We start from the raw sequence: 19,130 nt of genomic DNA, 5'->3' as shown, positions 1-19,130 counted from the left end.
GCTGTCTGGCTACCCTAGATCAGTGTCACCAGCTAGTGTATAAACACAAAAAAAAGTTTTTTCAGACCAGATCTAAGTCTTTTCCTGCCATATAGGGTCTACTTTCTGTGGCATTGGAAGTCTCAAATCTTCTGTTTCCCCCAGTGTCTTGGAAGACTCTTTGATAAAAGAAATTTCTGAATGCTGATGCCATGAAGCTTTGTAGGCTTGGTGGAGATAAGAGGTAGAAAGTGACATACAACACTGAAGCTGCAGCAAGAAAAAATCTCTTACCCTTACTACTAAAAATAAGAAATTGCAGAATAATTCTAATTGAATAATCAAATGTTAATCTTGTCAGTCTACTACCTAAAAAATAAAAATACTGCCAAGTTTTGTGTTAAGGCAATACATATATTGCCAGCTAGCTTCACTATATCAATGGATTTCTAATTCAGTTTTAAACTGTATTATATATAGTTGTACCTATAAATTAGATTAAAGTTAAATTAATATACACACACTATATCGGATACATGAATAATATATTACAATTAAATTGTACATTATAGTTATAGATTGTGCTCAATCCGATCTAACAGATTACAGGGGGTTTGGTGGGACCAAATTTGTTTAAATATCTAGGACTATATTGGAAGAGAATCTACACATAAAAAGCCAGGCTGGTAGTTCATCAGATAAGAAGATTCAAATACTGGAATTTTGCTAAGTAGGGCGTGGATTTTGGCCATAGATAAAACACAATACAAGTAAGCAGTAAAACATAAAATGAGACACTTGGACTTGAATGGCTTTTGGCAATGAACTGGAGCACAAAGAATCAGAGTGTGTCCAAAAAATGCCAGCATCAGGCATGGCACAAACTTTGTCTTTTGAAGTTAGAAACAGGGTTTGAAGAAAGAAAACCTTTAAAACTGAAAAGTGGGTCATCAGCAGCAGCATGGATAAAAAAAATTGATTAAAAAACATTTTTTATTTAAATTGAAATTCTTGGCTTTTAAGTACAGGTTTATTTTTAAAAATAAACATTTAAAATTAAAAGCCTATGTGACCTTCTAAGATACTTATAATCTATTAAAATAATTTTAATTAAATAAAAAAATTTAATATTAAGGCGTAAGTGTTTGCTGCCAAGTTTTAAAAGAAAGTCAAACAACCAAACTGGTGGACATCACTTGCTAAGCAGCTAGAACCAGAGTTTGCTGAAGTGCTAACCAGCTTTTCACAGCAGTAGAATCTTCTGCAGGTTCAAAAAGAATATTTTCTTCATTTCAGTTTAGTTAGCTTGTTCAGTTCAATGACCAGTTCATTCAAAGTTAAGACATTGACTGGGAGTTGAAAAAGCAGGAAGGTTTGTTTTCTTCTTCCAGCTCAAGAATAAAAACTAGGTGTGAGAGGATGAGATTCACTGGTTCTAAAAATCTTGAAGAACAGGGTGAGCAGAAACAATCAGTTCATTTAACTACGGATAATACTTCCTTAGTTTTATATTTAAAACATGTTTTGAGAGACTCTTACGTGTCCACTGTATTTAAGGTAGTCTTACTTAATACAAGTTAAAATGCTGTTTTTGTGCATTAAGTTAAGATAATAAAAAGGTATATAATCATGATTTAAATCAACAAGCAGGAAACCTTGATTTAAATTGATTTTAATCATGTTTTGCAGTTGTACTTTTTACTGGTTTTTCAAAAAGGTCCTTCTCATTGGTGGTATCCATTAAAATATGCTGATTTGCAACTATTTATAGCCTTTGCTCTAAATTTGGCACTTTTTGGCTAACTAGGAGGATACATATGTCTGTACCACCAATGAGAATGAACTTTGAAAAAAAAATCAGTAAAAAGTACAAATTTAAATCAATTTAAATCAAGGTTTCTTGCTTGATGTAAATCGTGATTAAAATTGGTGATTTAAATCACTGGTTTAAAATCAGTCCACTCTCAGTATTATCATAAATAACGTATACTAACTTGATCAGGTATTTCTCAGCAACATATCTACAACAATTAAATCCCAGCAGCTATAAATCATAACTAGTGTAATTAAGTCCTTAGGACACCCCACAATCCTCCTTTATAGTCGCTTTCTTTTTAAATGTAAAATTTGTGTTCCATTAAGCAGTCCAAGTTTATACGAAGGCTCTTGCCAAACTAGCAGAAATTGCTTGTTTCAATAAGTGTTTTGAGCTTTGAATAGACTTAGTTTATTGTCTTTGGTCATTCAGCACATGATAGTCTTAGCTCAGTTTACTTTATTATGCCGTATTGATCTTGCAAACCAATCCATCCGGTCTTTTAGTAACTGCATACTCTGAAACCAGATAAAACTGAGTTGTGCTCTTTGGGCTGGTCCATAACATTATGAATGATTAATTGTTCTGCATTTTATGCGGACAAATTAGTTTTGATACATCTTAAATTAAGACTCACTATTGTCTGAAAGCCTGGGTAATGCTCTTCGGCCATTGACAAAGTTATTGATCTAATGTAATTGTAAATCTCTGCGTTCTGAAGCTTTTTGGAGTAATTCCACTCATTTGCTTTCACCACTAACACCTCTGAAAATCTGTCAGCTGGAAAAGATTGTTCTGTGTTGCTTTTAATGCATCTGTATATAATGATTATACTATTTCGTGTCCAGTCTGCGTTCATCACTACATTACCTTTGGGCTTTGAGCCTAGCTTTTCAGGATCGGAATGGCATCATTTAAGTACTTTTTCTGATTGCTGGAGGAAAACCCCCGGAAAGGAACACTCAATGCAGAGAATTTTAATAGTTATATTGTCAGATTTTTTATTTGATCAGTTAAAATCATATCCACTGGTATGAATGTGAGTTGAGATTAGAATTAGGTTTCTCTTTGCTATGATACATTACTGCAGTCACTCTTTCTATAGCACTGCATCCCTGAAAACTCTTTTTTCCTTCTACTTGATGTGGTATGCATTAACAAACTGAATTTCCCCTGAAATCTTGATTCTGATTGCTTAGTAAACAGATGATAGTATTTTACAGTTTTGTAGTGAGACAGACATTTTATGCTTGTAAACTAAATATGTACAAGGGTATTAATTCAGCTAAGGAATCCGCTCCACTTGATACTCAGTGCCATTTTTTATACACAATCAGAACAGAATATGGTGAATATCAACAGTCATTCAGCATCTTTGTCATTTTGATTATCACCATTCTTAGTATTCCTAACTGCTGCACTGCTAAATCCACGCTCAATTTGTAAACATCTTCTTTTGGATGTTACAGGTTCTCAGACTTGCTAATATCATACGGGCCAGGCTACAGTGTAACCCTTGATGGAGAGTGTAGCTGTATGATTTTTTTCCTCTATATAACAATAACCATTTACTCAGTTTCTTCCCATAGAGAAGCCTAAGGCTCTACAGCCATCATGAGGTCGGGTGTAGGGAATTGAGACTGGAAATTAATGACATTCACTACACAAAAATTGTACAAGGTGGTATTTCTTAGGCAGTCTTGTATGTAATTTACAAAGTTCAGCTAGTTCTCTGGGCTTCTAGAGTTAGCTTATACAATCATGTAGAGAAAGCATTGGCTTTGGAATTGGGAAATTTTGTTTCTTCATGGTACAAGACTGATATTATATTTTTCTGCACTTAAGTGTTTTTAAACAATTTGAAATAGAAGTCCTTAGTGTACAAGACAGGTGCAGTACTGCTGTGTTGCAGGATATTGCTTTATTTTGGGGGGAGGGAGGGCAAGAATCAGTACCATTAACCATGTGTGCAAAAAGCTACATTTATTCTGTTATACTAATTCATTCTCTGACCTCAGCTGTAAAATACTGATTGCCTAATTAGTCAGTTACATGAGGGCTCCTTTTTTGTTTAAAAAGAAAAAAAATCTATTCTATGTCGCCTGACTGCCTTCTCCTTTTTATGCGTGGTTATCACAACATACAGGGCTTGGGGGGTGGGGGGGAGAACCACATGCCCCACTTCCATATGATGAGGAAGCTTTCCTGGGCGAATGCTTTCAGCTTCAGCAGAATCTACACTTGCATTCTCAAATAAAAATTTCCAACCTTACTGCTGATCACAGCCTGACGCTCCATTGCCGCAGGATGGTGAAACCAAATTTCACACTTTAAAAATGTAAGACCCCCTCTGTCAGCCTAAAATATAATATAAATGCTAAATACCGTGATGGGTGGGCATGTGTGTACGCACACATGTACCCTACTCCCTTCTCAGGCCAGAATCAGAACAGCTCAGGTGTGTAACACAGGCACTATGCTAAGAGGAAGATAGAACCTTCTTCAACTCAAGTGGTCTGTGTGAGGAATGGAGTGCTAATCCTCACTAACCCTCTGAAGTTCTGATGACATTGTGCTACAACCATAGCCAGCAGAAGTGTTAGGTGGCCACTGAAGTGTTAAAATATTTTATGTTCACCCTTTAAATTATGCTTGAGCCAACAATCAAGCCATTGTCCACTAGTTTGTCATTTTGTACCTTAAATATGAGATAATGTGAATTACGGATGTTGCAGAATGTAGCTGTACTCTTTGCAGTCCCTAATCTTTATATCCAATCCTAAATTGTTTGATTTGTCTTTTTGTCCTTGTACACACTTGTGATGAAATCTGCAAGAAACTTCCGCATTTCAAAATTTGGTTTTGTTCCAAATCAGAATGAAATAATTTTTTTCCCCTAAAAAGTTCTTGCAAACTAGAAATTCCAGGAAAAAAATTTGTTTTGGAAACACCAACACAGATGTTTGCAAATCGAAATTTGCACCCAGTGGACAGGCAGTAGCAGAATGAAACTGACATAGGAAATTTTCCAGCCACTCAGTTCTAGTGATTTCCTGTTAGAGACCCATATAACTTTTGTTTATTTTTTTAAAAAAAGAAGAGAGTTCAAGAATTTGAGTGAAGGCAGAACTAAGATGTATGAAAATTGTTTTCAGTTTGTAAAAATAAATAACCACCACCAAAACCAGAATGTACTGGTGCTGTTACAGTTAGTAGTCTTATCCAGAATAAGTTTGGTTCCCCCCAAAGACCCATCATCATCAGGGAACTATCTGAGCAAATAAATTAACCTTACATTGTATTTTGAAGGTCATTCTCTTGATCTAACAGGAGGGGTCGGAGTTCTAGATAAAAGGGTATTCCATTGAGAACATTTTGCCTCCAGTCCCAGATGTTTGAATATTGGGACTGTTCAAGCACAGCACTCTGGCGTGCAGCTGTTCTGATGCGGCAGAGGGAGAGAAGCAGCCTTCTAGGTAGCCAGGACTAACTATACAGGACTTTATAGATCCACCTGCAAGGTGAGAGAGTTTCAGAACTCAGGCTGCAGCCTGAACCCAGAAGTCTACACTGTAATTCAACAGCCCTGCAGCCTGAGGCCCACAAGCCCGAGACACCCATGGGTTTTTAAGTGCAGTGTAGACAGAGAGAGCACTCTGAATTGCATTCAGAAGCAGAGATGGAGGTGGTGCAAGACTTTTGGATAGCGTACTGAGTGTTCCCTAAATAAGCATGCAGCTAGTTTTCTGCACTAGTGGGAGATTCAGAAGTTTCTTCAGGGGTAACCTCCTATAGAGTGCATTGCAGTAATTAATTTGGGAGGGAAGTAATCCTACAAAAAACTAGGCTGGTTGTCAGTTTAGCACTTTTAGCCTTTTGCCTATGCTAAAATTAGTCACTCATTGCTCTTCTGATTCTTCTATCATTTTATTTTAATGTTGGATTATTTAAAAGTGATCTGCAAAGGAAAAGAAAAAATGGGTTTGTGCCTTTAAAAACAAAACAAAAAAAACCCCACCACACTTTAAAATTAGGCTTTTGTCTATACGGGTAAACTTGAAGGATATCTAGAAAGCTTGTCTTATTGACATCGGAAGTACTAAGAAAGGGAAATCTAAATTGTAAGGAGGAGTGATAGTCATTAAGACTGTTTAAAAGTCTGATTATGGTTTTAAACACCTTTTTAAAAACACTTGGGAGAAAAGTTCTAAGAATTCAACACTCCATTGCTGACGACTTCACAAAAATGCTGAAAATTTGAGTTTGAATTGCCAATTAGTTCTTCATAGGAAAACTAGAAAAAAGACTCAACATTTCTGAGATTAAATATATATATATATATATATATATATATATATATATATATATATATTTTATACACACACACACACGACACTATACAGAAGCAAATGAGGCACAAACATATTTTTTTCCTTTGCAAGTCATTTAAAAAAATATTGTTTTCCATAAAAGGACTGTATTTTAGTGGTTTAAAAGCGGGAGAATGAGGGCTTCTCTAAATGGACACTTACATCATAGTAAGCTTAGGTGTGATCTACCCCACTGTGCATTAAGTGTCTGTGCAGAGCCTGCTACTGCACACTGAGTTCCCTAGTGAGCTTTAATCTACTCCTGTTTCAAAGCGGGGTAGATCTACCATGCACAAAAAGTTCCTCAGTGTGATCTGAAGGGTCCACAAAAGCTAGTGTGGGGCAGATTTACATCCCTGATTGTACACTTAGTCTGTGGCATTTAGGCAAGTCCTGAGTGTCTAGATTCCTGTCTTTTATTTCTACCTATTCTGCCACGAAACTGGGCAAGTCATTTAACCTCTGTATGAGTCATCTTAAGCAACTAGTAATACTTTCCCCGAGTCCCAAATTTGTTATGATGATTGCCTAATGTTTGTGCTATCAACTATTTTGGGATACTATGTTGAAAGTCTATGCATAAGACTAAGTGTTATAGTATTTATACAAATAGAAGTAGTTCAATGACATTGTTTAGTAAGAAATATACTTTAAGTGGAGCTGTATGTGTTGGTTTTAAACATTACAGTTTCTGTATTTAATACTTTTCTTGATAGGGTGTTGGTCTGTCAGTCCATGGACACTTTCGAGTGGCTACTGAGAAGACACTTTTTGCAATGCCAGAGACAGCAATAGGTAAAGATTGAATACAATGTCATCTTTTAATGTGTTTCAAATGATACTAAGTTTGTTCATGTAACTAAGAGAAAGTGTACTTGATTGAAAGTAGAGAAACCCATGAAAGAAAATTTCAAAAGGGACTAGACGTAACATTAAAAGTATTTTCTATTAAATAGACAGACTAATGGTAATGATACTCAAACCAGCACCTACTCTCTATATTGATCAAAATAAAAGACTGGGATAAAATATTTTTGATAATTGAAGTGAGGGACTGATAGCATTGGCTATCGCAGCAGGGACTACAGAAGACTCCCAATCTAATTGTGCCAGTGCATTTCCATTCTCTGTTGCTGTTCTAAACAAGAATTAACTGGGCTAAATGATCTGAGGCTTTTATGATGATCTGCAAAGCAACACTAGAAAGACAGGTCTAAGGAGAACTTAACCCACTGCAGTGCCTAAATCTGTCATTGGGATAGATTCAGATCTAGAGCAAGCAGGTGTAATTCCATTAATATTAGTTAAATTGCACTCGCTTATATTAGCTCTGAATTTGTCCCAGTTCATTTTGCTAAGTATTTATTCAGTGAAGATAAGTAAATATTTCAATTGGAACTCTATCATTTTTTTTAAATAAAAAAAATTCCTTTAGCCTGTGTGCCTTATTGGCAACTAAAAATTATAATATGGAAAACATGCTACCAGTTTTTTAATGGTCAAAACAAAAAGTCAGTGGAAGGAATTTGGGAGTGTTTACATGCATACTGTGACACCAAGGAAAAATCTGAAAAATATAAACTTTATTAAAGACAGTTATTTTAAAGCTAATAGCTTATTCAAACTGAAGGAAATAATTAATCAGGGCCCAATCCTTCAAGATGCTGAAGGCCTTCAATTCCAATTGATTCCAAAAGGTAGTTAAGGATACTTAACTTGCAGGATAAAAGACAGACAAATTAGAGTTCATATTTTCCACTGGCAATTATCAGCCATTTCTGCAATTGTCCTGGCAATAAGCAAAATTCATAATGAAATTATTAGACTTTGTAAATGGAACTTTAATATGAAGACTTTATAAAGGGTTAACTGATAAACAAAACAATTTAAACTAACTAATAGCTCGATCTGGTGGACTAACAGGTTGCTTATAAACAGTGGCTTATTAAACTTCTACTGATGTGGTTAGGTGTATACTTTCTATTTGTCTATATCACTTGTTACCCCTTTGTAAACCATTCATAAAAAGCATGGCCAAAAAAAAAAAAAACACTGTTAGGACAAGTTATGTTTAATCTTTTAAAAATAAAATCACAAAAAATAGCTTGGTAATTTGAATTGTCTTAGTATTTACTCAGATATAAGTTGCCTATTCTTCTGAAAAGTTGGTGCTTTGAAATTAAGTGCCTTGATTACAATAAGGGTTGCACAGATCCCATTTCTTTGTGAACTTTAATTGGGCAGGGGCTTTCTTTAAATGAAAAATGTGCAATTTCCACTGCAGCCCTTTTCTTGCATTTAATTCCCCACCATCTCACCTCCTTGCACAGCCTTTTATAAAACATTCTAGCAGTTTTTCCTTTCATAAATAGGATCTTTTAAAAAAAATAGACATTGTAAGGGTAGCTGTTTATTAATGGGGCATCCCATTGTGCCATTAACAGAGAAAAGATCTGAACTGGTTTGCAGAATTATTGCAATAATCTTGATTGGGGTACTATAGAGGGTGCTTAGTACTGTCCTGTGTGGTTAAGGTACAGAAAAATTTGCCATAACCCACAGGATACTTTCTAGAACAGTGCTCTCCTATTGAGATTTTTCATGTTTGGTCTCTCCCTGAAGTTTGCTTGTTTTTAGTTTGAGCAAAATTCTCTTTGCCTCATTGCAATTCTTTAAACCAACCTCTCCAACCAAGGAAATTAAATGCAAGACAAAAATAAAAACCTACTATTAATGAAACATTAAAATTGTGAAATCAAATAAGTAAAAAGATTCGCAATTTTGTTTGAGTTCAAGTTCTGGCAGTGATGTTTCTACCACATTGCACTTACGTAGAATGTTTCATCCTTCCTTCTATTTTCAAATGGAAACCTTAATACATTCCTCTGTATTAAGAATGTAGACTAGAAAACTCCATTCCCTACTCTGGGGGAATTCTGTGCCAAAATAATTAAAAATTCTGCACACAATATTTTAAAATTCTGCAAAATTCTGTATTTTATTTGTCAAAACACAATAGCATCACACCAGTTTCAATTATTTTTGGTCATTTTATTTCCAAATACCTGTCAGCAAGTATGTCTAACAATACAGATGACAAAAAAGATTCGGGAAATGAACAGAACTCTGAGTAATAATTTATTTAAACTACAATATAGACCCGTATTTCCTGCACCTCTCAGAAGCAGTGCAAAGGTTTGGGGGAGTCAGGGGTAACAGAGGAGCTGAGGGTGCTAGTTCACAACAGTAACTTGTATAATACTTTGCTTCATCTTTTTACTTCTGAGACTGATTAGTATATCTGTCAGTCTGGAGCTGGAGACAGATGACAAACTCAGATCTTCATCCTGAGTAAGAAAGTAGTTTGAGCACAGTATTAAAATCCTAAAGGTCAGGATTTCTAATCCCAATTCTGATCTTTGTCTTGAACAAACCACTTAACGTTTCTGCATCTGTTTTACCATTTCTAAAATAAAATCTTTATGTAATCTACCTACCTTGCAGTGGTGTTACAATGTTTGACAAGTATTTGGAAAATGCAGTAATGTAGTTGCTAAGTAGTAGTGTTAGAAGCAGAGCACTTGAATACTCCTCCCATTTTTTGGGCAGTTTTTTATATCTGCATCCGTCGCAGCTCAGGGTACCAGGTTCTGTCAAGCTTCCTTTTGGACCATAATTGTGCTGTGTTCACTCTGAAGTCAAGAAGGGACACAGGTGCTGTGTTCACTCTGAAGTCAAGAAGGGACACAGGTGATCAATGGTTCTTAACTGGTTTTGGTTGGAGTTGTCCTGTAATGACTGGGTACTACTTCACTGTCAAGTCCTTTTCTGCCATGCCCTGATGCAGCTACTACTGTCTCCTTTATTCTGTTGGTTTTTCTTCTTGTTCTCTTTTCTTTCATCTTGTTGCTTCCACAGCCAGCTGGACAAGAAACTACCTTGAGATCATGAATAGAAAATAAGTCAGCAGCTCAGCTTACACCACTGACTTCTCTCTATACCCTCTGGCATTGCCTTCAACTGGACAGTACTTGTGGTGCTGTAAATCTCTTTTACTCTCCACAGAGAGCCAACTGGATATAGGGGACCAGCCCAGGATATCACAAGCTTCCTTTGTTTATATCTTCATTGTAGACCCTGTGATGGTGTTAGTCACATCTTGCAATTATTGCAATTTCCTCTTGAGCAGTCTAAGCTGCCTCCTCTCCATCTCAATTGGATTGGGAACCCTACTGTAGTGTTTATTTTGGGCTTGATTAACAGTCTGGTATGTTTGATACTATATCACTGTTACCAGATTTGTTAGGTACCATTAGTGACTTTTTAGTATCCAGTGGTTACCACATGTGAATCTCATTTCCGAGGCCACTATGAAGGGAGATTTCTGGAGCCAAGGATGGGATGGAAGAAGCACTCAAGAGAGGCTGGAGGGAGGAAGGGAGAGAGAGAGCTGAGCCAGTATGAGGATAGTGAGATGAGTGACATTAAGGAGGAAGCAGCTGAGGAACTTGTCTCAGGGTTGGCTAGGCTGTAGATGTTGGCAGTAGAAGGGAGGTAGATGAAACTGAACTCTTATTTAAAATGGCCTGTGCCATGTAGGTTCTGGGAGTGTTAAATACCCCGTTTTCAGATCTGGTTTAAATCTGTTTTTGGTAATGTGGGAGTTGGTCTACATAGGCATTTATAAGATGCCAGTTGGTGAGAGGTCTTCACACACAGGCATAAGCAGGGAAGAGGGTATCAAGGGAGATTTGAGGTCAGCACATTCCAAGTTGGGAATTCAAAGGTCTCTCCAACCTGAGGTTACTCAACTAAAGATGAATAAAAAGGTTATATGAGCGAAATAGGATCTTTTAGGTATTTGTGTCAAAACCAATACCTTAAATTCTATACAGAAGACAATAAGCAGCCAGTGCATCTCACCAAGCACCAGCATTGTGTGTTCATAGTGGGATACTCCACTTAAATAAGCTACTCCATACTACGCTTGCTTCAATGTGGATTTAAGGTACCATAGTCCATTCTAGAGGTGGCAATAGTATGAATGCTGGTGGCAAGGTCCACATTTGAGAGGAGAGGATGCATTCTTCTGGCCAGATACTGATGGAAGAAAAAAAAAAAGCAGTCTTGGTCAGTGTTCATATGTGATCTAAAAGCAGCTGGGAATCTAACCAGACATCCCCAACTAGTGACCCTACCTGTTTATTTTATAGGTAATATAAAATATTTGTGACCATAATCCTTACACTCTGTGCTTTCTAGCCATACCATCTTTTTTATGGAACAATGTGGAAAACTAGACCTATAGCAGGGTACTGTGTGGAAGTAGTTGTTTAATTGTGGGTATAGATTGAATGGGAAGAGACATGTCCATATATTAAAATTGGTTTTATTTATTTTGTGTACTAGTCATTCTACTTATGCGATGCAGTAAACTTTATAAACAAAGTTTACAGAGTCAGAATATTGTAAATGTCAATGCCATTACAGGGCAGAGATTTCCCCCCCTCCGCCACTCCCTACAATGTTATGCAGTGTTATTGTGACAGTTGACACCCTAAAATAGCAACATTTGATCAGTATTGTATATGTTTATAGTTTGCAGGGAAACTGGGAGACTATTCATACAAATAAAATATTTGGTCATCTGAATTTCTTTTTGACCTGCAAATAATACTGTTCACATTTACTGAATTTTAGTGTCTTGATAACTGGGGAAATTGCAGAATTTCTACGGTGTTAGTAATTGTTTTATTGGATAATACTTACAACCCATTTTGCAATAGAATTTTAAAAAGAGTTTGATTCTATATATCACTTGCAATTATAAGAGGTTATTTATTGAGCCATAGATAGAAAATAAAATCTAGTCTTACCTTTCTTCCCCCCCCATTCATCATTGTACAAAAAGTTCTTAGTTATTAGAATTCAGTTGTGCTTGATAGAAGAGGTACAGTATACAAATCCAGAAAGTGTTACTGCTAAGAGTTTGGTAGTCCCTCAAAGGCCCAAAAATCCAAAGTTAAGGCTTCTTCATGCGATATTTAATTCACACTATGGTGCTCCAATACAGCAGAAGAAGGTATGTTATAGTAAATGCTCTTCTGCCTATGCATTCTGTGGGCTGGAGAGCAGCATGCATAAGTTGACTAAGAAGTCACAATTGATGTGGGTGTGGGTAGGTGTGCACACACCCCCAGTCCACAACATGCCAAGTAGTGTGTCTAAGCAGATTTTAATAGCCAATCTGCACATCTTTGAAAGGAAGGGTATTCCAACCATCCTCTAATAGGAGGTTATCCAAAACCAGGCTAGTGGGCACCCCATTCACATTAAATGAAAATTCCATGACTTGAGCCAATCAAGGGGAATCATTTTTTAGAGATTTTAAGAGCTTCTGCCTATCATCTGTAACATGGAGTTCTTATTAATATACCCTATTACACTGTGAAGTCATTATGAAAAGGATGATCTTATCAGAGACCTTACCCCCCCCACCCCATGGCAGCTGTAAAATTATGTTCCTAAATGGGAGCAAATCCTCTCCATTATTGCTCTCCTTGCCTAAAGAAGAATGCAGTAGCTTGTGGACTTTAACAGTGGGTTATTGGTAGGAAACTTTGCAGTGCCATTGGGTTTGTGTTGGTGATGTTGGCTAATGAGCCGAAAAATTATTGTGAATATTTCCAGCTGCAATTTTGTCTCAATTGCCATTGGAAATTGATTTTGTAAAAAATTAAAAGTAAAAAAAATTAAAAATCAAAAGTATAATTTTCTTTGTGAACATAATTTTTGAAGCAAAGTAACACATTACAGGATAGAAAAATCAAATATTTGACCATTATATTAGTGTAAATATGTAATGGGAAATGTAAAAAAAATTAAGGGTTGCTTTTGGGGACCACAAAACTTATATATTTGCCTTTGACAAGCCCAAGGATCTGTCCTTTCGGAACTCTTTAATATTAATGTGATTCTTGGACTTTCATTGTTTACTTTTAAAATAAATAAGTTTCTACCCATTGCCTTTGAACTTACAAAACTTTCAAAATGTACTAATCATGAAGGCTGAGATTCCCCCCTCCCCTCCCACCTCCAAATGCAGGTTAGTTGTGGTCTTCTCTAAAGGTGCCCAGGACTAGTCTTTGGGGTCTCAAAACATTCATGACTTTTCCTTAAAAAGACTATTATTTGCTATGTGGGAGTTTATTATATATTTTAATAGATTCAATGAACTATGAAGTTGGAGAGAAAGATTAGCTTCCACTTTTGATTTGCAACAAATTACTATCTTTTTCTTTGTGCTAATTCGGCAACATGATGCTAAGTGTTTTACAGATATATATAAAGTTCTCTTTTTATATATATATAAAGAGAAAGTTCTTCTCATGAAAAGCTTGGGAATGAGCACTGATATCTGGCTTGTCTGTTGTGAATACTTGCCAGAGGGAGGACTAGAATTTGAGGGCATTGTGGAAGAAGTGCACTTTAGGGAGAGGCTTGGATAAGAGGGTAGAGGATTGGCAGACCAAGTCAAAGAGGGCTGGTACAGGCTAACGGGCTATGTAGAAACATGGAGGTGAGAGTGGGAGGAAGGCTGAAAGTGTGCAGTGAGTTGTGTGTTAAATGGCTGTTATGATAGTAAATTTTTTTCGACCTTTCCTTCACATTTCTTGTTTTCTTCAATTACAGGCCTTTTTCCTGATGTAGGTGGAGGCTACTTCTTGCCAAGACTTTCAGGAAAGATTGGCTATTACCTTGCTCTTACAGGATTTAGACTGAAAGGAAGAGATTTGCAAAAAGCAGGAATTGCTACACATTTTGTAGAATCAGAAAAGGTAAATCTGTCAATCACTACCTTCGATAATAGGTTAAAGTGTTAGATTTACTTGAAGTTGAATTTCTTCTTTGTGCAGATATCACAGATTAAACTGATTTTTAATTATGTAATTAAATTTAGCCTCTCAAGAGCATCAACCCCATTGATGCAATATGAGTATTACACTTTCTCAGGGTGTCCAGGACCATGAACCACCATTTTACCCTCCTGCCTCCAGTGAGATGGAGTCTTGCCTGCGGTAACTGTACTCCTCTCAAACTCAGGCAGATCTCATGGTCCAGAAACATACTCAACTCAAGCAGCCTGGCTCACAGGAGGCACTGAGCATTGCCAGCTCCCAATGAAGCCAGTGGTAATTGGGTGCTCAGCATGTATTAGGCACCTGTTCTTATTTACAAAACATTAAATTGATATTTTGCTACTGAAAGTAACTGAGTTATGTTCAGCACTGGATTGTGGTAGCCAGTTGTGAAAACTTCAGTTTACTAGAAGCATCTATTGAAAGAATCTACTAATGCTTGCAAATGGGCAGCCGATCAAAAACTAGTCCAAGCCCACACCTGAGTCCTCATGAGAGCCAAGTATGAGTCTAGGTGATAGCACTTAAGGCAGCCACTGACTCCAGATTCCACTTGGAGATGAGCTGCTAGGTGGTCAAAACACAGGGAAGAAATCAAGTCACAGTCAAAACTGCATCTTTAGCTCTCTTTCCCAGTAACATATGTATGTCTAGATCCCACAGACACTTTACATGCTGATTATCTTCTCACACATTAACAATTTCAGTGAAGCCAATGGAAATTACTAATGTGCAAGTTAGATTCCTGAGTGTTTACAGGATGGGGGCCTTAAAAAATTGGCTGGGGAGAGATCTAAATCATCAACTCATTTGGTAAAGTCATAGCATGAGATTGTGCCTATCCCTTGCATGGATGGGTTAAGTGGGCAAGAGAAAATAACCAGCTTTCCCTGTACTCTCTTCCTCCCCACCTCTGCACAGTGACACTCTTTGCACTCAGGAAGAAGGACCCCATAGGGCTAGTTCAGCTACTGACAGTATCTTTTCTGAAGCGTATCAAGAGGGTGCAAGGCCTTGACTCCACCTTCTCATTTGCGCTGTCAGAGTTAACTAGGTGCCTAGGCTATGAAACGCTACACTATCTTTGAAGTATAGCACAGCACCAGGACTCCCAGTACCCTCTCAAGCTCTGTGAGTTATTGTTTGCCTGCTTCATCCACAGGTCTCAGTGTATAAAAGATTATGCCTCAAGGTCACCCCATGAGGTGGAGGTGGACACCTCCCTTACCTTATATGTTGTTCTGTGAGCAACAGCAGTCCTGTGGTCTGAATTATAGTCCTCCAACTGTACATCATAGCATGTGCACCTCCTTCCAGGGGGTTGTAAAATAGTCCATACAGAGAAGAAAATAGCTTTTAGACTCTCCAGGTAGGAGACCCTCTTCTTCATGAAGAGGAGGGGAAGCAGACTTTCAGGATCCACAGAAAATCTCAGTTCCCATCCTCCTATGCAGCTAAAAGTCAAGAGTTAGAACTGGGAGTTTCAACAACAAAACCAACTCATCTTCTTTTCTCAGTGGTCTCAGGATGGTAGTGCTCTGTTCTTTAACACATAGCCTAGAACTCTGGTCTGAGAACTCTAGATCTGATTGTTTCAGAGCACCACCCCCAGCTGGCCTGAGTTCTTCCCTTTTAAGGGCTCATCCCCAGGCCTGAGAAGCTGCACAGATGCAGCAGTTTAGGGCTGATTGTGACCACAGCAGTTCTTTAACTCTTTCATGATAGGTAGGGGTATGGGTGGCTCTCTGCCCCACCACACAGAGGTTCTGCTTAGGAAGAGGCCCTCTGTACTGATCTCCAAAGGTGTCATTCAGTCCAGACTGCTCAGTTTTCAGAAGTGCTGAGCATCTGCTGCTCCCATTGTCTGCTTATCACCTCTTTAAATCAGGTCAAAAGTCTTTAATCCATAACTGTTAAAATAATCTAGCTGGAAATACATTTTATTCCCCTATTATTTTAATTTGCTTTTTTTTTTTTGGTAGCTGCCTGCACTAGAGGAAGATTTGATAGCACTAAAATCTCCTTCTAAAGAAAATGTTGCCGATGTACTGAACTCATATCACATGAAGGTAATCTGCTGGCTAGCTACAATCTCAAACTTTATTAAAGGGGCAACTTTAAAGTTAAATAATCTTATTTACATAACTATCATTTGCTGTATGTTTGTGTAGCACCCTACAGAATGGATTCCCAGCCTCTACACACTACTGCAAGATGTTAATAATTTATATATTAACATTAAATAAGTGATTAAAATTGAAATAATTTTAAAAATCTAATTTACTTTTCACTACTTTTTGCATTTCTTTCGATTTGGACAATGAAGTTAGACTAGTCAGTTTTATTTGGTGGTTCTCATCCACTGGCACAGTGGTGCTGAACATGTAAATTTCTAAGTAAGTGCTAGCTATTACTATTCATTGTTTTTCAGTTTTGATGTTCAGCGCCTGGGGACAGCCACTGACAGAATGAGACTAGCACTGAGGGAGGCACTGGGTGCAGGGGAAGTGGCCACGCAATCTGGAATTATGTGGATTCAGTGGTTCTGACATCCTACCACGTGACACCGAAACTGCTATTACAGCCTAAAGACCAAACTAGGAATTGTGAGGGACTCCCATTCATTTTAATGCCATGACATATCCCTCAGTTTGGGGTGGGTTTTGCCTTCCCACCTGTGCCATTCCCACTTTACCTGCATGAAACCATTTTACTCTGGCTTAATATGAATTTCATCCTTATTTCCTTTAAAGTCATTGGCAGAGTCTAAATTTTGAGCCCAGACTTCAGCGATTAATGATGTCCCTTTAACTTTTGAGGCCCAATTTGGCAAATACTACCAAGCATAGTATATGTTAACAGGATCAGGCTCTAGATAGGCTCTAGTGAAATGCATTTGGAATGTTAAAGCAATGCTTTAAATTAAAGTAACTAATTATTGCTAGTTTTACATTTTCAGAGAAAGATTACTTATTTTCCAAAGCGCAAATTCATAATTCTCTCTGTGAATTCATAATTCTTTGGCAGTGAATTTAACTTCATATCAAACAGGTAGAAAATGTCAGATTTCCTTGTAACACGTTGCATGCATGTATCAAAAGGTTTTAGATAATTTGCACTCAGTTTGTACAATAGGCATGTAGCCACTCTAGTAAGCTTCACAGTACTTATTCCAAAAGAAAAAAGCCCTGGTGCTAACAGAGGCTTAATTTTGTTCCTTCATCCCATGTATGCCTCCGAGATTGTTTGGTTTTAGAATGAGATTAGTATCCACTATTTCCCAGTTAGAATTATTAGGTTCTTGTATAAGCACTGAGTGGAAAAATAATTGGAATAAATTAATGTATCTAACGCCACTGAATATCTTTGATAAAATGGAAACTATAAGCCAAGAGATAGAATATGTTGCTATAAAGTACAGTGCAAGCTGAGAGTTAAAGGAATGGAAGCTGCACTTTGGCAGTCATTGGAATAGAAGTGACAAGGAACCTGTTTGAGCTGCAGCTAGTGTCAGTGAAACATCAGTTTGTATCCTAAGCCCCCTAGTGCTAGCAGGTCTAAAACATTTGTCATGAGCTCCAGTTCTAACACACCCCATCATGCAGTCCCAGCTGCTGGCAGTCAGTCAATACCAGCAGTTAATGTGAACCAATTAACCAGAATTGTTGTGTCTTCTAATTGTGTATGTGTAAACATTTTATAAATATAAACAAAAGGACTAGAAAGAGGCCCTGGTACTTCTATGAAGATTGGATGGGTTATAAATAATTTTATTGTTGCTGGTAAGGTGTTATCTTCGTAGAAGATTGTATATTTATTGATGCAAGCATACCTGATTATCTTACAAGTTCAGAAGATGTCCCAACATTAATACTGTAAACCAAAACAACGAAGCAAGCACAAAAGAGGAGAAAAGTTTTATTCTTATAAGACTTAAAGAGAAAATAAAATTAATTGGGATCAGCCAATAAATTCCATCGTACTAAGTTTCTTTAAAAAAAAATCACCCAAAAAACTCAGCAGCTAACAGCTGCTACTGCTTCCCTCCTCCTCCCCGCTTATAAATGGATATATATTAAAAGAAAATCTGTACATACCTTCCAGTTAGATATGGATCTCTAATATTAAAATGGAAATAACCATTGTACAAAAATGTTTACGAAAACTACACATCTCTCATATTACAGCTTTACTTCCCTTTCCTTACTGTTCCCCAGAGAACTCTGAAAGTGTATCTAAATCATCTCTCTCTGTATCTGTTACTGACAAATATTGACAAAACATCTTTGAGCTATCTGATAGCTCGTAACTAACTGCATCATGAGATAAAAACTTTAAAGTATTCAACACACAATGACAAATTTGTATGTACTGTAAAATACTGTTTGATTAACCATGGCAATCAGCATTAACTGAGCTATCTGCGTAAGCTTTTCTGTAGTGCAAATCAATATAGTATTTCAGTACCAGTGATGGGCTTTTAAAGTTTTCAAATAGGCTGAGACAGAACCAAGTGAAAGATGTATTTTCTTTTAAATAGTGCAAAATTGATCAAGAGAAGCAGTTCGTACTTGATGAACATATGGACAAGATTAACAGGTACGCAATCATTCTTTCCTCTTACCTCTTTTGGGTGGAAGATTTGCATTAATTTTAATGTTTACTGGATTTAACAGGTTATGTAATAGAAAAGGCTAGAGCCTGGTCTGAACATCTGTTTTTGTAGGGTTCTTGACCTTGTAGACTTATTACTTACCCATGGTCTTCTACATATTACAGGTGTTCTTGGCTGATTCAGTGATAAAAGTAACTTTTGATGAACATTGCTATAGTCATTAAGTCCCTTGTTTGTCAGCTTGTCACTCTTGTACATAACTGCCCTATAACACACTAAAAACAAAGACACTTGAAAATTGGAATTTAGGGTTTTGGGGGGCAAGGGACAGAATATGTATGTAATTCTTTGGGTATTGAGATGAAGCTACATCTGTGACCGGTTTTGTGCAGCTGGGTACCAGAAAGAGGTTGATGGATGGAAATCAGGGA

At 37.1% G+C, this 19,130-nt stretch overlaps 1 protein-coding gene across 1 annotated transcript in view; it reads left to right on the top strand.

Moving 5' to 3' along the window:
- HIBCH (3-hydroxyisobutyryl-CoA hydrolase) overlaps positions 1-19,130 on the top strand; it is an 87,940-nt gene that overhangs the window by 43,709 nt on the left and 25,101 nt on the right. Inside the window, exons 7-10 of the mRNA XM_077829425.1 lie at positions 6,882-6,960; positions 13,858-14,003; positions 16,067-16,153; positions 18,625-18,683. Of these exons, the coding sequence (XP_077685551.1) occupies positions 6,882-6,960; positions 13,858-14,003; positions 16,067-16,153; positions 18,625-18,683 (371 nt within the window). The remainder of the gene's footprint in view (positions 1-6,881; positions 6,961-13,857; positions 14,004-16,066; positions 16,154-18,624; positions 18,684-19,130) is intronic.

Source organism: Eretmochelys imbricata, chromosome 11, assembly GCF_965152235.1.
Source record: "Eretmochelys imbricata isolate rEreImb1 chromosome 11, rEreImb1.hap1, whole genome shotgun sequence".
NCBI lineage: Eukaryota > Metazoa > Chordata > Testudines > Cheloniidae > Eretmochelys > Eretmochelys imbricata.
The sequence above is the reverse complement of the archived record's forward strand: the minus strand, read 5'-3'. Positions and strand labels throughout refer to the sequence as shown.